Source organism: Heterodontus francisci, chromosome 5 (assembly GCF_036365525.1).
Source record: "Heterodontus francisci isolate sHetFra1 chromosome 5, sHetFra1.hap1, whole genome shotgun sequence".
Taxonomy (NCBI): domain Eukaryota; kingdom Metazoa; phylum Chordata; class Chondrichthyes; order Heterodontiformes; family Heterodontidae; genus Heterodontus; species Heterodontus francisci.
In genome coordinates this window covers 42196304-42214373 of record NC_090375.1, presented here as the reverse complement: position 1 = coordinate 42214373, position 18070 = coordinate 42196304, and the positions used below count along the sequence as shown (strand labels likewise).

Here is an 18070-nt window from a genome sequence, read left to right as displayed (position 1 = left end):
AGAACTTGCTGTGAACTATGTTCTTCCTTCTGCTTGCGATTCAAGTCAGAATCTGCATCTTAGGCAGCCTGTGGCTGGCAGCAAGAAATGATAAAGGTCACAGTCTTTCCAATGCAGCACGTAGCCAAAAGGAGTTATACAGAGATCAAAGATCACACAGCTGCTAAAGCAAGTACAGACTGCAAGTCCAACTGAAGTTGAAGTATTGGATGGAGTAACTTTAGCAGAAGTGATCCTTGAAAAACAAGGCCAAGTGTGGAAGATCCATTACCGAAATATCCAGTGTGATATATTTTCCAAGCATTCAACATGAGATGTGATCACTCTTTGTAAAGTGGAGGTTAGGAAACAAAAGGGTGCATTCGGTGACATCATTCCCCCACAGAGCCTTATTCAATGGGAGTGCAGGCCATATGTTAAGGGACCTATCAGTGACACACATTCCCATTAAGCGAGGATCTGGCCAGCATTGCTGAATGTACCCTATAAGAAGAAGCTTTATTAGGTTTTATATCGCAGAAAAGCTAAAAGTATACTGATGTAAAAAGTGGAGGGCATGGCGATGGCAAATGAGTCAAGCATTTTCTTGAATTCTGGAACTAAATTTCATTGAAGTTGATCAGGCTGTTTGAGGCAATTCTTGCTGTTTGCATCTGGTTGTGTAGGCTTTTAGTGATGGTTATGGGATTCCATGGGATGCACTTGTATGATTTGCTTTCTGATGGAAGTTATTAGGATATTAAGGGATAAATTGGAATTCTGCAATATAAATGTAAGCTCTTTCTTTCTTTAATTCCCTGATCACAATTTATTATCCTAACTTTACAGTGCACTCACTACATTTTTGTGTCATATAAGAATAGATAAGTGGAAGTTGAATCCTTTGACAATGAAAGCTGGGAAGTTTTCACTCACCACTTCTCCAGGAAATCCTTGTTTTCCAGGAAATCCATCGAGGCCACGTTCTCCCTAAGAAAAGGAAGATAGCATTAATTATTATGTATTTATGATTATGATACACAGTGACCTATAACACTGAGAAACATTCCATTCAGATTTTCGAAAGCAATGTTGATTCCAGTCTTTATTTACTACAATTTCTGATTTTTATCTCCAGATCCATTCATGCATTGAACTGTATCCTGAGCTGCTGAGGCTCATCATATAGCCATTATGAACACAAACATGTATGCAAATGGAAAAGATGAACAGCCTCAATGTTCAAAAACAAAATGCACAGCTCAATCCCTTTTATCCCCCTCAATTTGTTTCCTTGTCAAATGCCTGACTAACTCACTCTTATCTGTATTGATTACCACCCTCTGTTTGAGGCAGTTACATCAGATCTGTCCATTCCTTTAACCTCCTCTGAGCTTTATCCCATGCCTTCTTGATATTGTTCTTGAGGCCATTCAATATCTTTGTCATTCAACTTGTCAATACCCATACTGGTCTCAGTCTTCTCTTCACTAATGCAACCATTCTCATGGATTTTTAAGGACTCTCATGGAGGATTATCTGCATCAGATTACAATGGTTTCTTTGCCTCCCATTGGGGGGATTTCCTTGTATCATCTGGAAGCGATGTTCTATGAATCGCTTGATTTTTCCTATGTATCCATTTGAATTAAATGCATAGTTCAGAGCTAAGAAAGTATTTGTCCTGGCTAACATTGACCCAGATGGATAGCTGTTTGCTATTGAATCAGCAGGCACTGCAGAGACGTAAGCACATAATCATCATGGAATCCAGGCCCAGTCATAGCTGCCACTCAAACTATCAGTCATCGCTGCATGAGTTCTTGGCCAGAGCATTTTGCTGTAATAGAGCATTATTGTTCCCTATTAAAATATGCTAAATCACAAATCCAGGCTCAACATGATCTGGTTGTAACATAGAGACATGGAGAAGAGTGGCCGACTGTTATGGTACTAGATTAGGATCGAAAGTTTGTGAGGTTCAATCCCACTTTGGCTGGTCTGGTAATTTGTGGGCCAATACCAGAAAGTAACTGTGAAAGCTGCTGGATTGTTGTAAAAGCCCAACGACTTCACTAATGCCCTTCAGGATGGAAATTTTCCACTCCTACCTGTTCTGGCCTACATGTGAATCCAGTCTCACAATGTACGGTTGAATTTTGATGTCCTCAGACAACCATGGATGGGCCATAAATATTGCCTGTTGAATGTTACCCATGTCCGAAGGACAAATGAAAGAAAGTAGTCAAGAATTGGAGGAATAGCTGATGAGAAAGATATTAGAATGATGCTTGTCCTGTGGAGGTAAAAGAGGTTCCCTTGTTATTTCACTTATGTGCACTGGATCACCTGGTTGTATCCCATTGAGGCCATTTGGCTAAGGAGGAAGCCCACCTGGTTTTCAGACATTATATTTAGATGGATTGAAAATTGGGAAGGCATGCTGTGCCCAGTTTTCTAATTATGGGCTGCACACAGGAGATTCAATACAATAACAGGAAATTCTATTCCAGTACCAAAATTTGATCAGGAACTCAGTGTAATATACTTTACAGGGGTCAAATGAGAGCCTGAGGTTCCAATATGGCAGTTGATGTGTGACACACATTCCATGCCAGAAGTGCACCCTGCATTATACTAGTAAAGACTCTTTTGTAGGCATATTCAAATAGAGGGTATATTTATAATGTGCATTTATAATTATTTATAATCTTCAGGCATTTGGCAGATAAAACAGCTGTGTTTAAATGGATCATTAGAGGCTTGTTATTTTAATTCTCTGCCCCACTGTCACTGACTTCTCTGTCTTCAGCCTCCTACACTATTCTCGTGAAGCTCAAGGGAAGCTCGAAGAATAGCACTCATGTTTTAATTAGGCACTTTATAGTGTGCTGGATTCAACACTTTCGTTCAACAATGTAAGATCATAACTGTTGCCCCATTTTCAGCAGTTGCTGGTAATGATTCAGCTCTTGATATTTTCAGCTCCTCTAAGACCAATCTTGTTTCTTTTATTGTCCCATGACCACACTGTTTTGCCCTGCATCATCATGCCTTTAGTCATTTAATCGTTCCTATCTTCCGCCCTATCACATACCTTCCATTTTTATCTTTGGTCTCCATCCCCCCCACCACTACCCCCCGCCCCCCCCCACCCCCTCCCCCCCCCCACTTTGCTTTCTATGTACTTGCTTAAAACTTGTTACATCTCAAACTTTTTCTTCAGTTCTGACGAAAGGTCATCAATCTGAAACATTAAACTCAATTTCTCTCTCCACAGATGCTGCCTGAGTATTTCCAGCATTTCATGTTTTTTATCACTGGAGATTAAGTAAATTTTGATTTCTTTATTGCAGAGCTGGGAGGAATAGGATTGTTCCTTCCAACTGCTCCTTAAATCTACAGGCAGCAGCAACCATTGCTCACCCTCCTTTCAATTGCCTCACTCCTCTTCTGGATTCCCCTAAGGAATTCAGCTGGCGTTTGAGATAGCTATTCTTTCTACCTCCGGGACCAATGCGTTTCCTCTGACATCCACAGCTCACCAGTAATAAACAAATGAGGCGGAATTAGGCATGTCCAGTATGCACTGAATCAGGAGCATGCCCCAAGTTGAGCATGATCCAATTTCTAGGCCATTGTATCTTCCTTAATGAGTGCCTTCATCATTTCAGGGCCCCAATTGGATCGCACTTGAATGTTCTATAAATGCAGTATTAGATGAGCAGAAATTTCCTCCAAATAAATATTGGGACGACTTTGACCCCGCGACAAACCCTGTTCCCTCAGTACTGACTCCATCCCTCTCTCTGGTCACTGTCTGAGGTTGAACACAACTCTCACAATCTTGGCATCCTAGTTAACCCTGAACTGAGTTTCCAACTCAATACTCTATCATCAAGATCACCTCCATAATGCCACTGCTGGCCCAATTCTATCTCGCACTAAACCCCAAACATTCATCACCTCTGTTCTTACTCACTTACATTGGCTTCAGGTCCAGCAATGCCTCGATTTTAAAATTCTCATTCTTAGTTTCAAATCCCTCAATGGCCTTTCCCTTCTCTTTCTCTGTAAACTTCTCCAGTCCTACAACCCTTTGACATCTCTGTGCTCCTCCTATTCTGGCCTCTTGCATATTCCTGATTTAATCACTGCACCATTGGTGGCTGTGCTGTCAGCTGCCTGGGCAGTAAACGCTGGAATCCTTTTTTTTTTATTCATTCGCTCCTGGGATGTGGGCATCGCTGGCTATGCCAGCATTTATTGCCCATTCCTAATTGCCCTTGAGAAGGTGATGGTGAGCTGCTTTCTTGAACCGATGCAGTCCATGTGAGGTAGGTACACCCAGATTGCTGTTAGGAAGGGAGTTCCAGGATTTTGACCCAGCGACAGTGACGGAACGGCGATATAGTTCCAAGTCAGGATGGTGCGTGACTTGGACGGGAACTTGCAGGTGGTGATGTTCCCATGCATCTGCTGCTCTTGTCCTTCTCGTTGGTAGAGTTTGGAAGGTGCTGTCTAAGGAGCCTTGGTGCATTGCTGCAGTGCATCTTGTAGATGGTACACACTGCTGCCACTGTGTGTCGATGGTGGAGGGAGTGAATGTTTGCGGATGGTGTGCCAATCAAGAGGGCTGCTTTGTCCTGGATGGTGTTGAGCTTCTTGAGTGTTGTTGGAGCTGCACCCATCCAGGCAAGTGGACAGTATTCCATCACACTTCTAACTTGTGCCTTGAGATGGTCGAGAGGCTTTGGGGAGTCAGGAGGTGAGTTACTCGCCGCAGGGTTCCTAGCCTCTGACCTGCTTTTGTAGCCACGGTATTTATATGGCTACTCCAGTTCAGTTTCTGGTCAATGGTAGCCCCGAAGATGTTGGTAGTGGGGGATTCAGCGATGGTAATGCCATTGAATGTCCAGGGGAGATGGTTAGATTCTCTCTTGTTGGAGATGGTCATTGCCTGGCATTTGTGTGGTGCAAATGTTACTTGCCACTTATGAGCCCAAGCCTGGTATTGTCCAGGTCTTGCTGCATTTGTACATGGACTGCTTCAGTATTTGAGGAGTCGCGAATGGTGCTGAACATTATGCAATCATCAGCAAATATCCCCACTTCTGTCCTTATGATTGAAGGAAGGTCATTGATGAAGCAGCTGAAGATGGTTGGGCCAAGGACACTACCCTGAGGAACTCCTGTAGTGATGTCCTGGAGCTGAGATGATTGACCTCTAACAACCACAGCCATCTTCCTTTGCGGTAGATATGACTCTAACCAGCAGAGAGTTTTCCCCCCGATTCCCATTGACTTCAGTTTTCCTTGGGTTCCTTGATGCCATACTCGGTCAAATGCTGCCTTGATGTCAAGGGCAGTCACTCTCACCTCACCTCTTGAGTTCAGCTCTTTTGTCCATGTTTGAACCAAGGCTGTAATGAGGTCAAGTGCTGAGTGGCCCTGTCGGAATCCAAACTGGGTATCACTGAGCAGGTTATTGCTAAGCAAGTGCTGCTTGATGGCACTGTTGATGACACCTTCCATCACTTTGCTGATGATTGAGAGTAGACTGATGGGGCGGTAATTGGCCGGGTTGGACTTGTCCTGCTTTTTGTGTACAGGACATACTTGGGCAATTTTCCACATTGCCGGGTAGATGCCAATGTTGTAGCTATACTGGAACAGCTTGGCTAGGGATGCGGCAAGTTCTGGAGCACAGGTCTTAAGGACTATTGTGGGAATATTGTCAGGACCTATAGCCTTTGCAGTATCCGGTGGCTTCAGTCGTTGCTTAATATCACGCGGAGTGAATCGAATTGGCTGAAGTCTGGCATCTGTAATGTTGGGGACTTCAGGGGGAGGCCGAGATGGATCATCAACTCGGCACTTCTGGCTGAAGATTGTTGCAAATGCTTCTGCCTTATTTTTTGCACTGATGTGCTGAGCTCCCCCATCATTAAGAATGGGGATATTTGTGGAGCGACCTCCTCCAGTTAGTTGTTTAATTGTCCATCGCCATCCATGGCTGGATGTGGCAGGACTGCAGAGCTTAGATCTGATCCATTGGTTATGGGATCGCTTAGCTCTGTCTATTGCATGTTGCTTATGCAGTTTGGCATGCAAGTAGTCCTGGGTTGTAGCTTCACCAGGTTGACACCTCATTTTGAGGTATGCCTGGTGCTGCTCCTGGCATGCTCATTGAACCAGGGTTGGTCTCCTGGCTTGATGGTTATGGTAGAGTGGGGAATATGCCAGGCCATGAGGTTACAGATTGTGGTTGAGTACAATTCTGCTGCTACTGATGGCCCACAGCGCCTCATGGATGCTCAGTTTTGCATTGCTAGATCTGTTCGAAATCTATCCCATTTAGCACGGTGATAGTGCCACACAACATGATGGACGGTATCCTCAATGTGAAGGCGGGACTTCGTCTCCACAAGGACTGTGCGGTGGTCACTCCTACCAATACAGTCATGGACAGAAGCATTTGCTGCAGGCAGATTCGTGAGAACAAGGTCAAGTATGTCTTTCCCTCTTGTTGGTTCTCTCACCACCTGCCGCAGACCCAGTCTAGCAGCTATGTCCTTTAGGACTCGGCCAGCTCGGTCCGTAGTGGTGCTACCAGGCCACTCTTGGTGATGGACATTGAAGTCCCCCACCCAGAATACATTTTGTGCCCTTGCCACCCTCAGTGCTTCCTCCAAGTGGTGTTCAACATGGAGGAGTACTGAGTCCTCAGCTGAGAGAGGGCAGTCGGTGGTAATCATTAGGAGGTTACCATGCCCATGTTTGACCTGATGCCATGAGACTTCATAGGGTCTAGAGTCAATGTTGAGGATTCCCAGGGCAACTCCCTCCCTACTGTAGGCCACTGTCCCGCCACCTCTGCTGGGTCTGTCTTGCCGGTGGGACAGGACATACCCAGGGATAGTGATTGCAGTAAAATAAAAGCAAAATACTGCGGATGCTGGAAATCTGAAATAAAAACAAGAAATGCTGGAATCACTCAGCAGGTCTGGCAGCATCTATGGAAAGCGAAGCAGAGTTAACGTTTCGGGTCAGTGACCCTTCTTCGGGTTCTGACTCCAGACCCACAGCAATGTGGTTAACTCTTACATGCCCTCTGAAATGGCCTAGCAAGCCACTCAGTTGTACCTAACCGCTACGAAGACAATAAAAAGGAATGAAACCGGATGGACCACCTGGCATGGAACTAGGCACCGGAAACGACAACGGCAAACCCAGCCCTGTGGACCCTGCAAAGTCCTCCTTACTAACATCTGGGGGCTTGTGCCAAAGTTGGGAGAGCTGTCCCACAGACTAGTCAAGCAACAGCCTGACATAGTCATACTCACGGAATCATACCTCACTGACAATGTCCCAGATACTGCAATCACGATAATAAAAACAAGAAATGCTGGAATCACTCAGCAGGTCTGGCAGCATCTATGGAAAGAGAAGCAGAGTTAACGTTTCGGGTCAGTGACCCTTCTTCGGGTTCCGAAGAAGGGTCACTGACCCGAAACGTTAACTCTGCTTCTCTTTCCATAGATGCTGCCAGACCTGCTGAGTGATTCCAGCATTTCTTGTTTTTATTATCGTGATTGCAGTATCTGGGACATTGTCAGTGAGGTATGATTCCGTGAGTATGACTATGTCAGGCTGTTGCTTGACTAGTCTGTGGGACAGCTCTCCCAACTTTGGCACAAGCCCCCAGATGTTAGTAAGGAGGACTTTGCAGGGTCCACAGGGCTGGGTTTGCCGTTGTCGTTTCCGGTGCCTAGTTCCATGCCAGGTGGTCCATCCGGTTTCATTCCTTTTTATTGTCTTCGTAGCGGTTAGGTACAACTGAGTGGCTTGCTAGGCCATTTCAGAGGGCATGTAAGAGTTAACCACATTGCTGTGGGTCTGGAGTCACATGTAGGCCAGACCAGGTAAGGACAACAGATTTCCTTCCATTAGTGAACCAGATGGGTGTTTACATCAATTGACAATGGTTTCATGGCCATCATTAGACGAGCTTTTAATTCCAGATTGATGAATTAAATTCAAATTCCACCTTCTGCTGTGGTGGGATTCGAACTCATGTCTCCAGATCAATACTCTGAGTCTCTGGGTTACTAGTCCAGCGATAATACCACTACGCCAATGCCTCCCCGATAATATTCTCCTCCTTTATATATTCTCCTCCTCTATATTCTCCTCCTTTAAGATCCTTCTTTAAACTTAGCTTTTTAACCAAGCTTTGGTCACCTGTCTTAATTCTCCTTTTGTAGCTCAGTGTCAATTTATTTTTGTTAATTTTCCTTTGAAGCACCTTGGGATATTTTACTATGCTAAAGCTGCTATATAAATGCAAATTATAGTTGTTATTGTACTAAATGTATGGAAATACCAAAAAAGGAAAGAAGGTACCAGCCCTTCGTTTTGCAAGCTGGAACATCAGAACTATGTGTTCTGGCCTGTCGGAAGACCTTACACAAATCAACGATTCTCGGAAGACCGCCATCATTGACAACGAGCTCTGTAGATTCAATGTGGACATTGCAGCACTTCAGGAGACACGCCTCCCTGCGAGCGGATCTCTAAGAGAGCAAGACTACACCTTCTTCTGGCAGGGTAGGGATCCTGAGGAACCAAGACAGCATGGCTTCGCCATCAGAAACTCTTTGCTCAGCATGATAGAGCCACCCTCAAATGGCTCGGAACGCATACTGTCCATCCGACTGTTCACCGCCTCTGGTCTAGTACACCGACTCAGCATCTATGCTCCAACACTCTGCTCCCCACCTGAAGCTAAAGACCAGTTCTACGAGGAACTCCATAATATCATTAGTAGCATCCCCAACACCGAACACCTGTTCCTGCTGGGGGACTTTAATGCTAGGATTGGGGCCGACCATGACTCATGGTCCTCCTGCCTTGGGCGATATGGCATTGGTTGGATGAATGAGACTGCTTGAGTTGTGTACCTATCATAACCTCTGCATCACCAACTCTGTCTTTCACACTAAACCCTGTCACCAGGTTTCTTGGAGGCACCCAAGATCACGTCGTTGGCACCAGCTGGACCTCATCGTCACAAGGCGAGCCTCTTTAAACAGCATTCAAATCACACGCAGCTTCCACAGTGCGGACTGCGACACCGACCGCTCCCTGGTCTGCAGCAAGGTTAGCCTCAAACCAAAGAAGCTGCATCACTCCAAGCAGAAGGGCCGCCCGGGCATCAACACGAGCAGAATTTCTCATCCACAGCTGTTACGTAAGTATCTAAATTCACTTGAAAAAGCCCTTCATAACACTCCCACAGGGGATGCAGAGACCAAGTGGACCCACATCAGAGATGCCATCTATGACTCAGCAATGACCACCTTTGACAAACATGTGAAGCAGAATGCAGATTGGTTTCAATCTCACTTTGAAGAGCTGGAACCCATCATAGCCACAAAGTGCATTGCACTGCTGAACAGCAAGAAAGCCCCCAGCGAGTTAACATCCATAGCACTTAAAGCAGCCAGAAGCGCTGCACAAAGAACAGCCAGGCGCTGCGCAAATGACTACTGGCAACACCTATGCAGTCATATTCAGCTGGCCTCTGACACCGGAAATATCAAAGGAATGTATGATGGCATTAAGAGAGCTTTTGGGCCAATCATCAAGAAGATCGCCCCCCTCAAATCTAAATCAGGGGACACAATCATTGACCAACGCAAGCAAATGGACCGCTGGGTGGAACACTACCGAGAACTGTACTCCAGGGAAAATGTTGTCACTGAGACCACCCTCAATGCAGCCCAGTCTCTGCCAGTCATGGATGAGCTGGACGTACAGCCAACAAAATCGGAACTCAGTGATGCCATTGATTCTCTCGCCAGTGGAAAAGCCCCTGGGAAGGACGCATTACCCCTGAAATCATCAAGATTGCCAAGCCTGCTATACTTTCAGCCCTGTACGAACTGCTTTGCCTGTGCTGGAACGAGGGAGCAGTACCACAGGACATGCGCGATGCCAATATCATCACCCTCTATAAGAAAAAGGGTGACCGCGGTGACTGCAACAACTACCGTGGAATCTCCCTGCTCAGCATAGTGGGGAAGGTCTTCGCTCGAGTGGCTTTAAACAGGCTCCAGAAACTGGCTGAGCGCGTCTACCCTGAGGCACAGTGTGACTTTCGAGCAGAGAGATCCACCATTGACATGCTGTTCTCCCTTCGCCAGCTACAGGAGAAATGCCGAGAACAACAGATGCCCCTCTTCGTTGCTTTCATTGATCTCACCAAAGCCTTTGACCTTGTCAGCAGATGTGGCCTCTTCAGACTACTAGAAAAGATTGGATGCCCACCAAAGCTACTAAGTATCATCACCTCATTCCATGACAATATGAAAGGCACAATTCAGCATAGCGGCGCCTCATCAGACCCCTTTCCTATCCTGAGTGGCGTGAAACAGGGCTGTGTTCTTGCACCTACACTCTTTGGGATCGTCTTCTCCCTGCTGCTCTCACATGCGTTCAAGTCTTCCGAGGAAGGAATTTTCCTCCACACAAGATCAGGGGGCAGGTTGTTCAACCTTTCACGTCTAAGAGCGAAGACCAAAGTACGGAAAGTCCTGATCAGGGAACTCCTCTTTGCTGACGATGCTGCATTAACATCTCACACTGAAGAGTGTCTGCAGATACTCATTGACAGGATTGTGGCTGCCTGTACCGAATTTGGCCGAACCATCAGCCTCAAGAAAACGAACATCATGGGACAGGACGTCAGAAATGACCCATCCATAAATATCGGCGACCACACTCTGGAAGTGGTTCAAGAGTTCACCTACCTAGGCTCAACTATCACCAGTAACCTGTCTCTCGATGCAGAATTCAACAAGCGCATGGGAATGGCTTCCTCTGCTATGTCCAGACTGGCCAAGAGAGTGTGGGAAAATGGCGCACTGACACGGAACACAAAAGTCCAAGTGTATCAAGCCTGTGTCCTCAGTACCTTGCTCTACAGCAGCGAGGCCTAGACAACGTACGTCAGCCAAGAGCGACGTCTCAATTCATTCCATCTTCACTGCCTCCGGAGAATCCTTGGCATCAGGTGGCAGGACCGTATCTCCAACACAGAAGTCCTCGAGGTGGCCAACATCCCCAGCATATACACCCAACTAAGCCAGCGGTGCCTGAGATGGCTTAGCCATGTGAGCCGCATGGAAGATGTCAGGATCCCCAAGGACACATTGTACAGCGAGCTTGTCACCGGTATCACACCCACCGGCCCTCCTTGTCTCCGCTTTCAAGACGTCTGCAAACGCGACATGAAGTCCTGTGACATTGATCACAAGTCATGGGAGTCAGTTGCCAACGATCGCCAGAGCTAGCAGGCAACCATAAAGGCGGGGCTAAAGCATGGCGAGTCGAAGAGACTTAGCAGTTGGCAGGAAAAAAGACAGAAGTGCAAGGAGAGAGCCAACTGTGTAACTGCCCTGACAACCAATTTTATCTGCAGCACCTGTGGAAGAGTCTGTCACTCTAGAATTGGCCTTTATAGCCACTCCAGGCGCTGCTTCACAAACCACTGACCACCTTCAGGCGCTTACCCATTGTCTCTCGAGACAAGGAGGCCAAAGAAGAAGACAAGCCAGGTTTGTGCAACCTGTGCTCATAATGTAACGCTTTGAGCCCTGGTATCATTGAGATGAATCTGACTACATCCCTCTGAGGCAAATGTAACTGGCCTTCTTTCCTGAGGTGCAGTGCCCAAAATTAAATGCAGTTATTCCAGATGGGGTCCAACCAAAGCTCTGTAAAACTAAAGCAACACTTCCTCACTTTTGTATTCCAACTGCCTTGAGACAAAGTCCCAAAATTCAATTAGATTTTGTGATTACTTTTTGTATCTGTGCATTAGCTTTTAGTGATTTGTCTACATGGACACATAATCCCTTTAGTCCTTCACAACTCTTTGTCTTCTGATTTGTCTTTCTCAAATCCAAAGTGGATGACCTCACATAGCACCACATTGAATTTCATCTTCTGTAATTTTGTTCATTCATTTGGTCCATATTCTTTTGTAACTTTCTGCTACCATCATCAAACTTACTGTACCTCCCAACTTTTAAAGTAATACTAGTCACAGCCACTAGCAGAAATGTCACTGCAGTGGAAGTTGTCTGGACATACTGCAGCGCAAATATCTATGGCTTCCTTAAGTGGTACATTGGTGACTGGCTAGAATGCCAAATGAGCACATGGACACGACATTGCTACTGATATGCAAGTCCTGTATGATCTGTGCAAATGTGAAGGAATCCTTCACCGTGTATGTGGAGAACTTGCTCCAAACTGGTTGTAACAAGTTGTCCAACAATTTGGCCAATTCATGTTGTGCAGAACCAGTCATAGATAAGTTAGGGCGTAGAGGGACATCACTTTTGTGTATCTTGTGCAGTCCATACATACGCGGATGCAGAGAGCCATGAGGACGAGCCCTGCCATATATATCACCCAAAGAACAAAGAACAAAGAACAGTACAGCACAGCACAGGAACAGGCCATTCGGCGCTCCAAGCCTGTGCCGATCTTGATGCCTGCCTAAACTAAAACCTTCTGCACTTCCGGGGACCGTATCCCTCTATTCCCATCCTATTCATGTATTTGTCAAGATGCCTCTTAAATGTCGCTATCGTACCTGCTTCCACCACCTCCCTGGCAGCAAGTTCCAGGCACTCACCACCCTCTGTGTAAAGAACCTCGCACATCCCCTCTAAACTTTGCCCCTCTCACCTTAAACCTATGTCCCCTAGTAACTGACTCTTCCACCCTGGGAAAAAGCTTCTGACTATCCACTCTGTCCATGCCACTCATAACTTTGTAAACCTCTATCATGTCGCCCCTCCACCTCTGTCGTTCCAGTGAAAACAATCTGAGTTTATCCAATTTCCCCTCATAGCTAATGCCCTCCAGACCAGGCAACATCCTGGTAAACCTCTTCTGTACCCTCTCCAAAGCCTCCACATCCTTCTGGTAGTGTGGCGACCAGAATTGCACGCAATATTCTAAGTGTGGCATAACTAAAGTTCTGTACAGCTGCAGCATGATTTGCCAATTTTTATACTCTATGCCCCAACCGATGAAGGCAAGCATGCCGTATGCCTTCTTGGCTACCTTATCCACCTGCGTTACCACTTTCAGTGACCTGTGGACCTGTGCGCCCAGATCTCTCTGCCTGTCAATACTCCGAAGGGTTCTGCCATTTACTGTATACTTCCCACCTGCATTAGATCTTCCAAAATGCATTACCTCACAGTTGTCCAGATTAAACTCCATCTGCCATTTCTCCACCCAAGTCTCCAACCGATCTATATCCTCTGACAATCCTCATCACTATCTGCAACTCCACCAACCTTTGTGTCGTCCGCAAACTTACTAATCAGACCAGCTACATTTTCCTCCTATACTACAAAGAGCAAAGGTCCCAGCACTGATCCCTGCGGAACACCACTCGTCACATCCCTCCATTCAGAAAAGCACCCTTCCACTGCTACCCTCTGTCTTTTATGACTGAGCCAGTTCTGTATCCATCTTGCCAGCTCACCTCTGATCCCGTGTGACTTCACCTTTTGTACCAGTCTGCCATGAGGGACCTTGTCAAAGGCATTACTGAAGTCCATATGGATAACATCCACTGCCCTTCCTTCATCAACCATCTTTGTCACTTCCTCAAAAAACTCAATCAAATTTGTGAGACACTACCTCCCCTTCACAAAACCATGCTTCTTCTCGCTAATAAGTCCATTTGTTTCCAAATGGGAGTAAATCCTGTCCCGAAGAATCCTCTCTAATAATTTCCCTACCACTGCTCACCGGCCTATAATTTCCTGGATTATCCTTGCTACCCTTCTTAAACAAAGGAACAACATTGGCTATTCTCCAGTCCTCTGGGATCTCACCTGTAGCCAATGAGGATGCAAAGATTTCTGTCAAGGCCCCAGCAATTTCTTCCCTTGCCTCCCTTAGTATTCTGGGGTAGATCCCATTAGGCCCTGAGGACTTATCTACCTTAATGCTTTGCAAGACACCCAACACCTCCTCCTTTTTGATAATGAGTTGACTGAGACTATCTACACTCCCTTCCATAGGCTCATCATCCATCAAGTCCTTCTCTTTGGTGAATACTGATGCAAAGTACTCATTTAGTACCTCGCCCATTTCCTCTGGCTCCACACATAGATTCCCTTCCCTGTCCTTGAGTGGGCCAACCCTTTCCCTAGTTACCCTCTTGCTCTTTATATATGTATAAAAAGCCTTTGGATTATCCTTAATCTTGTTTGCCAATGACTTTTCATGACCCATTTTAGCCCTCCTGACTCCTTGCTTAAGTTCCTTTCTACTGTCTTTATATTCCCCAAGGGATTCGTCTGTTCCGAGCCTTCCAGCCCTTACGAATGCTTCCTTTTTCTTTTTGACTGGGCTCACAATATCCCGCGTTATCCAAGGTTCCCGAAACTTGCCAAATATATCCTTCTTCCTCACAGGAACATGCTGGTCCTGGATTCTAATCAACTGACATTTGAAAGACTCCCAAATGTCAGATGTTGATTTACCCTCAAACAGCTGCCCCCAATCTAAATTCTTCAGTTCCTGCCTAATATTGTTATAATTAGCCTTCCCCCAATTTAGCACCTTCACCCGAGGACTACTCTTATCCTTATCCACAAGTACCTTAAAACTTATGGAATTATGGTCACTGTTCCTGAAATGCTCCCCGACTGAAACTTCGACCACCTGGCCGGGCTCATTCCCCAATACCAGGTCCAGTACAGCCCCATCCCTAGTTAGACTATCTACACATTGTTTCAAGAAGCCCTCCTGGATGCTCCTTACAAATTCTGCCCCATCTAAGCCCCTAGCACTAAGTGAGTCTCAGTCAATATAGGGGAAGTTAAAATCACCCACCACTACAACCCTGTTACCTTTACATCTTTCCAAAATCTGTCTACATATCTGCTCCTCTACCTCCCGCTGGCTGTTGGGAGGCCTGTAGTAAACCCCCAACATCATGACTGCACCCTTCCTATTCCTGAGCTCCACCAATATTGCCTCGCTGCACGACCCCTCCGAGGTGTCCTCCCGCAGTACTGCTGTGATATTCTCGTTAACCAGTAATGCAACTACCCCACCCCTTTTACATCCCCCTCTATCCCGCCTGAAGCTTCTAAATCCTGGAACATTTAGCTGCCAATCCTGTCCTTCCCTCAACCAAGTCTCTGTAATAACAACAACATCATAGTTCCAAGTGCTGATCCAAGGTCTATGTTCATTTGCCTTACCTGTTATACTTCTCGCATTGAAACAAATGCACTTCAGACCACCAGTCCCGCTGTGCTCCGCAACATCTCCCTGCCTGCTCTTCCTCTTAATCTTACTGGCCTTATTTACCAGTTCCTCCTCATTTATTTCACTTGCTGTCCTACTGCTCTGCTTCCCACCCCCCTGCCACACTAGTTTAAACCCTCCCGAGTGACGCTCGCAACCCTCGCAGCCAGGGTATTTGTGCCCCTCCAGTTTAGGTACAACCCGTCCTTCTTGTACAGGTCCCATCTGTCCCTGAAGAGATCCCAATGGTCCAGATATCTGAAACCCTCCCTTCTACACCAGCTGTTCAGCCACGTGTTTAACTGCACTATCTTCCTATTTCTAGCCTCACTGGCATGTGGCACAGGGAGTAATCCCGGGATTACAACCCTGGAGGTCCTGTCTTTTAACTTTCTACCTGACTCCCTAAACTCCCCCTGCAGGACCTCGTCACTCTTCCTGCCTATGTCATTGGTACCGATGTGTACCACAACGTCTGGCTTTTCACCCTCCCCCTTCAGAATGCCCCCTGTCCGTTCAGCGACATCCTTGACCCTGGCACCAGGGAGGCAACATACCATCCTGGAGTCTCTTTCACGTCCACAGATGCGCCTATCTGTGCCCCTGACTATAGAGTCCCCTCTAACTATTGCTCTTCTGTGCTTTGTCCCTCCCTGCTGACCAACAGTGCCAGCCATGGTGCCACTGCTCTGGCTGCTGCTGTTTTCTCCTGATTGGCCATCCCCCCAACAGTATCCAAAATGGTATACTTGTTCGAGAGGGGGATAGCCACAGGGGATTCCTGCACTGACTGCCTGCCCCTTCTAGCGGTCACCCATCTATCTGCCTGCACCTTGGGTGTAACCACTTCTCTAAAACTCCTGTCTATGATGCTCTCTGCCACCTGCATGCTCCTAAGTGCATCCAGTTGCCGCTCCAACTGATCCATGTGGTCTGTGAGGAGCTGCAACTGGGTACACTTCCTGCAGATGTAGTCGTCCGGAACACTGGAAGCATCACGGACCTCCCTCATCTCACAGGTGAAGCACTTCACCCCTCTAACCCGACAGCTGTTATGCAAGTCCAGCAAGTGTTTTTTTAGCTTACTTTCGAGCAAAGTTGTCTGATCATGTTGAGCTGCAGATCCAATGGATACAGTGTCCAACATTAGATGTGATTCCGCGATTGGACAACATTTACTAAATAATCCTTAGTGTGCTAAGAATTATGCTGACAACCAATTTAAGATTGTCAGTTGGGCTCGCAGTGTGGCATATTTGCGCATACTGGAAGCTACATATATCAATACGCAGGGCCCTGTTCTTTGCAGACAGAAAGAACATGTACAAACATTGAGCCTATTTCAGCTAAACAAAATAAGTGACAGCCATTCGCTGGTTCATTCCTCAGGGCAATGCCTTGACCAATCAGAGTCAAGCTGCCTGGTTTAAATTTCAAACAAAGCTTGGCAGTTAACTGTCAGTCACCGCAAGCTGGAGCATTCAGAGTTCACTTGCCAAGCAATCAGCACTATCTTTTCATACAGTATAAGGTTGTTGTTTTCCCTCACATTGGTATTTTTGTGGATTGCCCTGATGAGTGCAAGACGAAAAGCTTTGACAATATGTCTCTATTTTCAGCAATACTGAATAAATCTTACATGTTATTACAGATTCTACTTATCACTTACAGCACATTTGGCCCAATAGGTCAATACTAGTGTTTATGCTCCACACAAGCCTCCTCCCACCCTTCTTCACCCAACCTCATCAGCGTATTCTTCTATTCCTTTCTCCCTCATGAAATTAACCAGCTTCCCCTTAAATGCATCAATGCTGTTCACCTCGACTATTCCTTGTGGTAGCGAGTTCCACATTCTAAGCACTCTGGTAATGAAGTTTCTCCTGAATTCCTTATTGAGTTTATTAGTGATTATCCTGTACTTATGGCCCCTAGTTCTGGTCTCACCCACAGCTGGAAAGATCATTTCCATATCTACCCTATCAAACTATTTCATAATCTTAAAGAATCTGATCACCCCTTGTTCTCACAGTCACAGCCACCAGCTTAGAAAATGACATTACATATATTTTAAAGGTTGAATAGTGGAAAGATCTGCACATGGTGAGACACTGGGCAGAAATGCGAAAGGGGCTGGGGCATAGCTCAGGTGCCAACTTGCCGGAGGGTGAGGCTGCACACTAGTTCCGCAAAGGACTCAGTTGAGGACTTTGTTAGGCCAGGATACAGAAGAAGGCCGATGGTTGTACACACGCTTATGTTTAATGCACTGGAAAGCCAGCCAGAAACTCTGTATTTATGTAATGGTGCATGGAGGAGTCCAGCACCAACTTGGTACAGCTTTGAGCAGAGCTTGAAGCCTATTCTTTTCAATATGGAACGGGTGTTAACCTCCATCAGCACACTTATGGAACTCAGCATAGCGCAGTGTCTGATGGCCGATTCTCAACTTCTATTGCAGAAAAAGTAGCTTCTACTAAAGGTGTGAGTGCTACCATGCAAGCGCAGACTGCTGCCGTGCAAGCGCAGACTGCTACCATCATGGCTCTGGATACCAGTGATAAAAGGGGCTTCCAGGGCTTCCAACACGAAAATAAATTTTTACAAAGTGTTTGTAGCACAGAAAAAGACCATGTCCGTGCTCTACACGTGTCTTCTCTCACCCTTCTCAACAGATCATTCTCTATCTTTCTCCCTCATGTGCTTATCTAGCTTCCCTTTAAATGCATCAATGCTA

The 18070-nt window shown here is 46.2% G+C and overlaps 1 protein-coding gene across 2 annotated transcripts in view; it reads right to left on the bottom strand.

The window, feature by feature from the left end:
• The window catches only part of col22a1 (collagen, type XXII, alpha 1), a 419868-nt gene that overhangs the window by 171301 nt on the left and 230497 nt on the right, over positions 1–18070 (bottom strand). For both annotated transcript variants that reach the window (XM_068031367.1, XM_068031368.1), the window contains exon 15: positions 916–969. In XM_068031367.1, coding sequence (XP_067887468.1) covers positions 916–969 — 54 coding nt within the window. The remainder of the gene's footprint in view (positions 1–915; positions 970–18070) is intronic.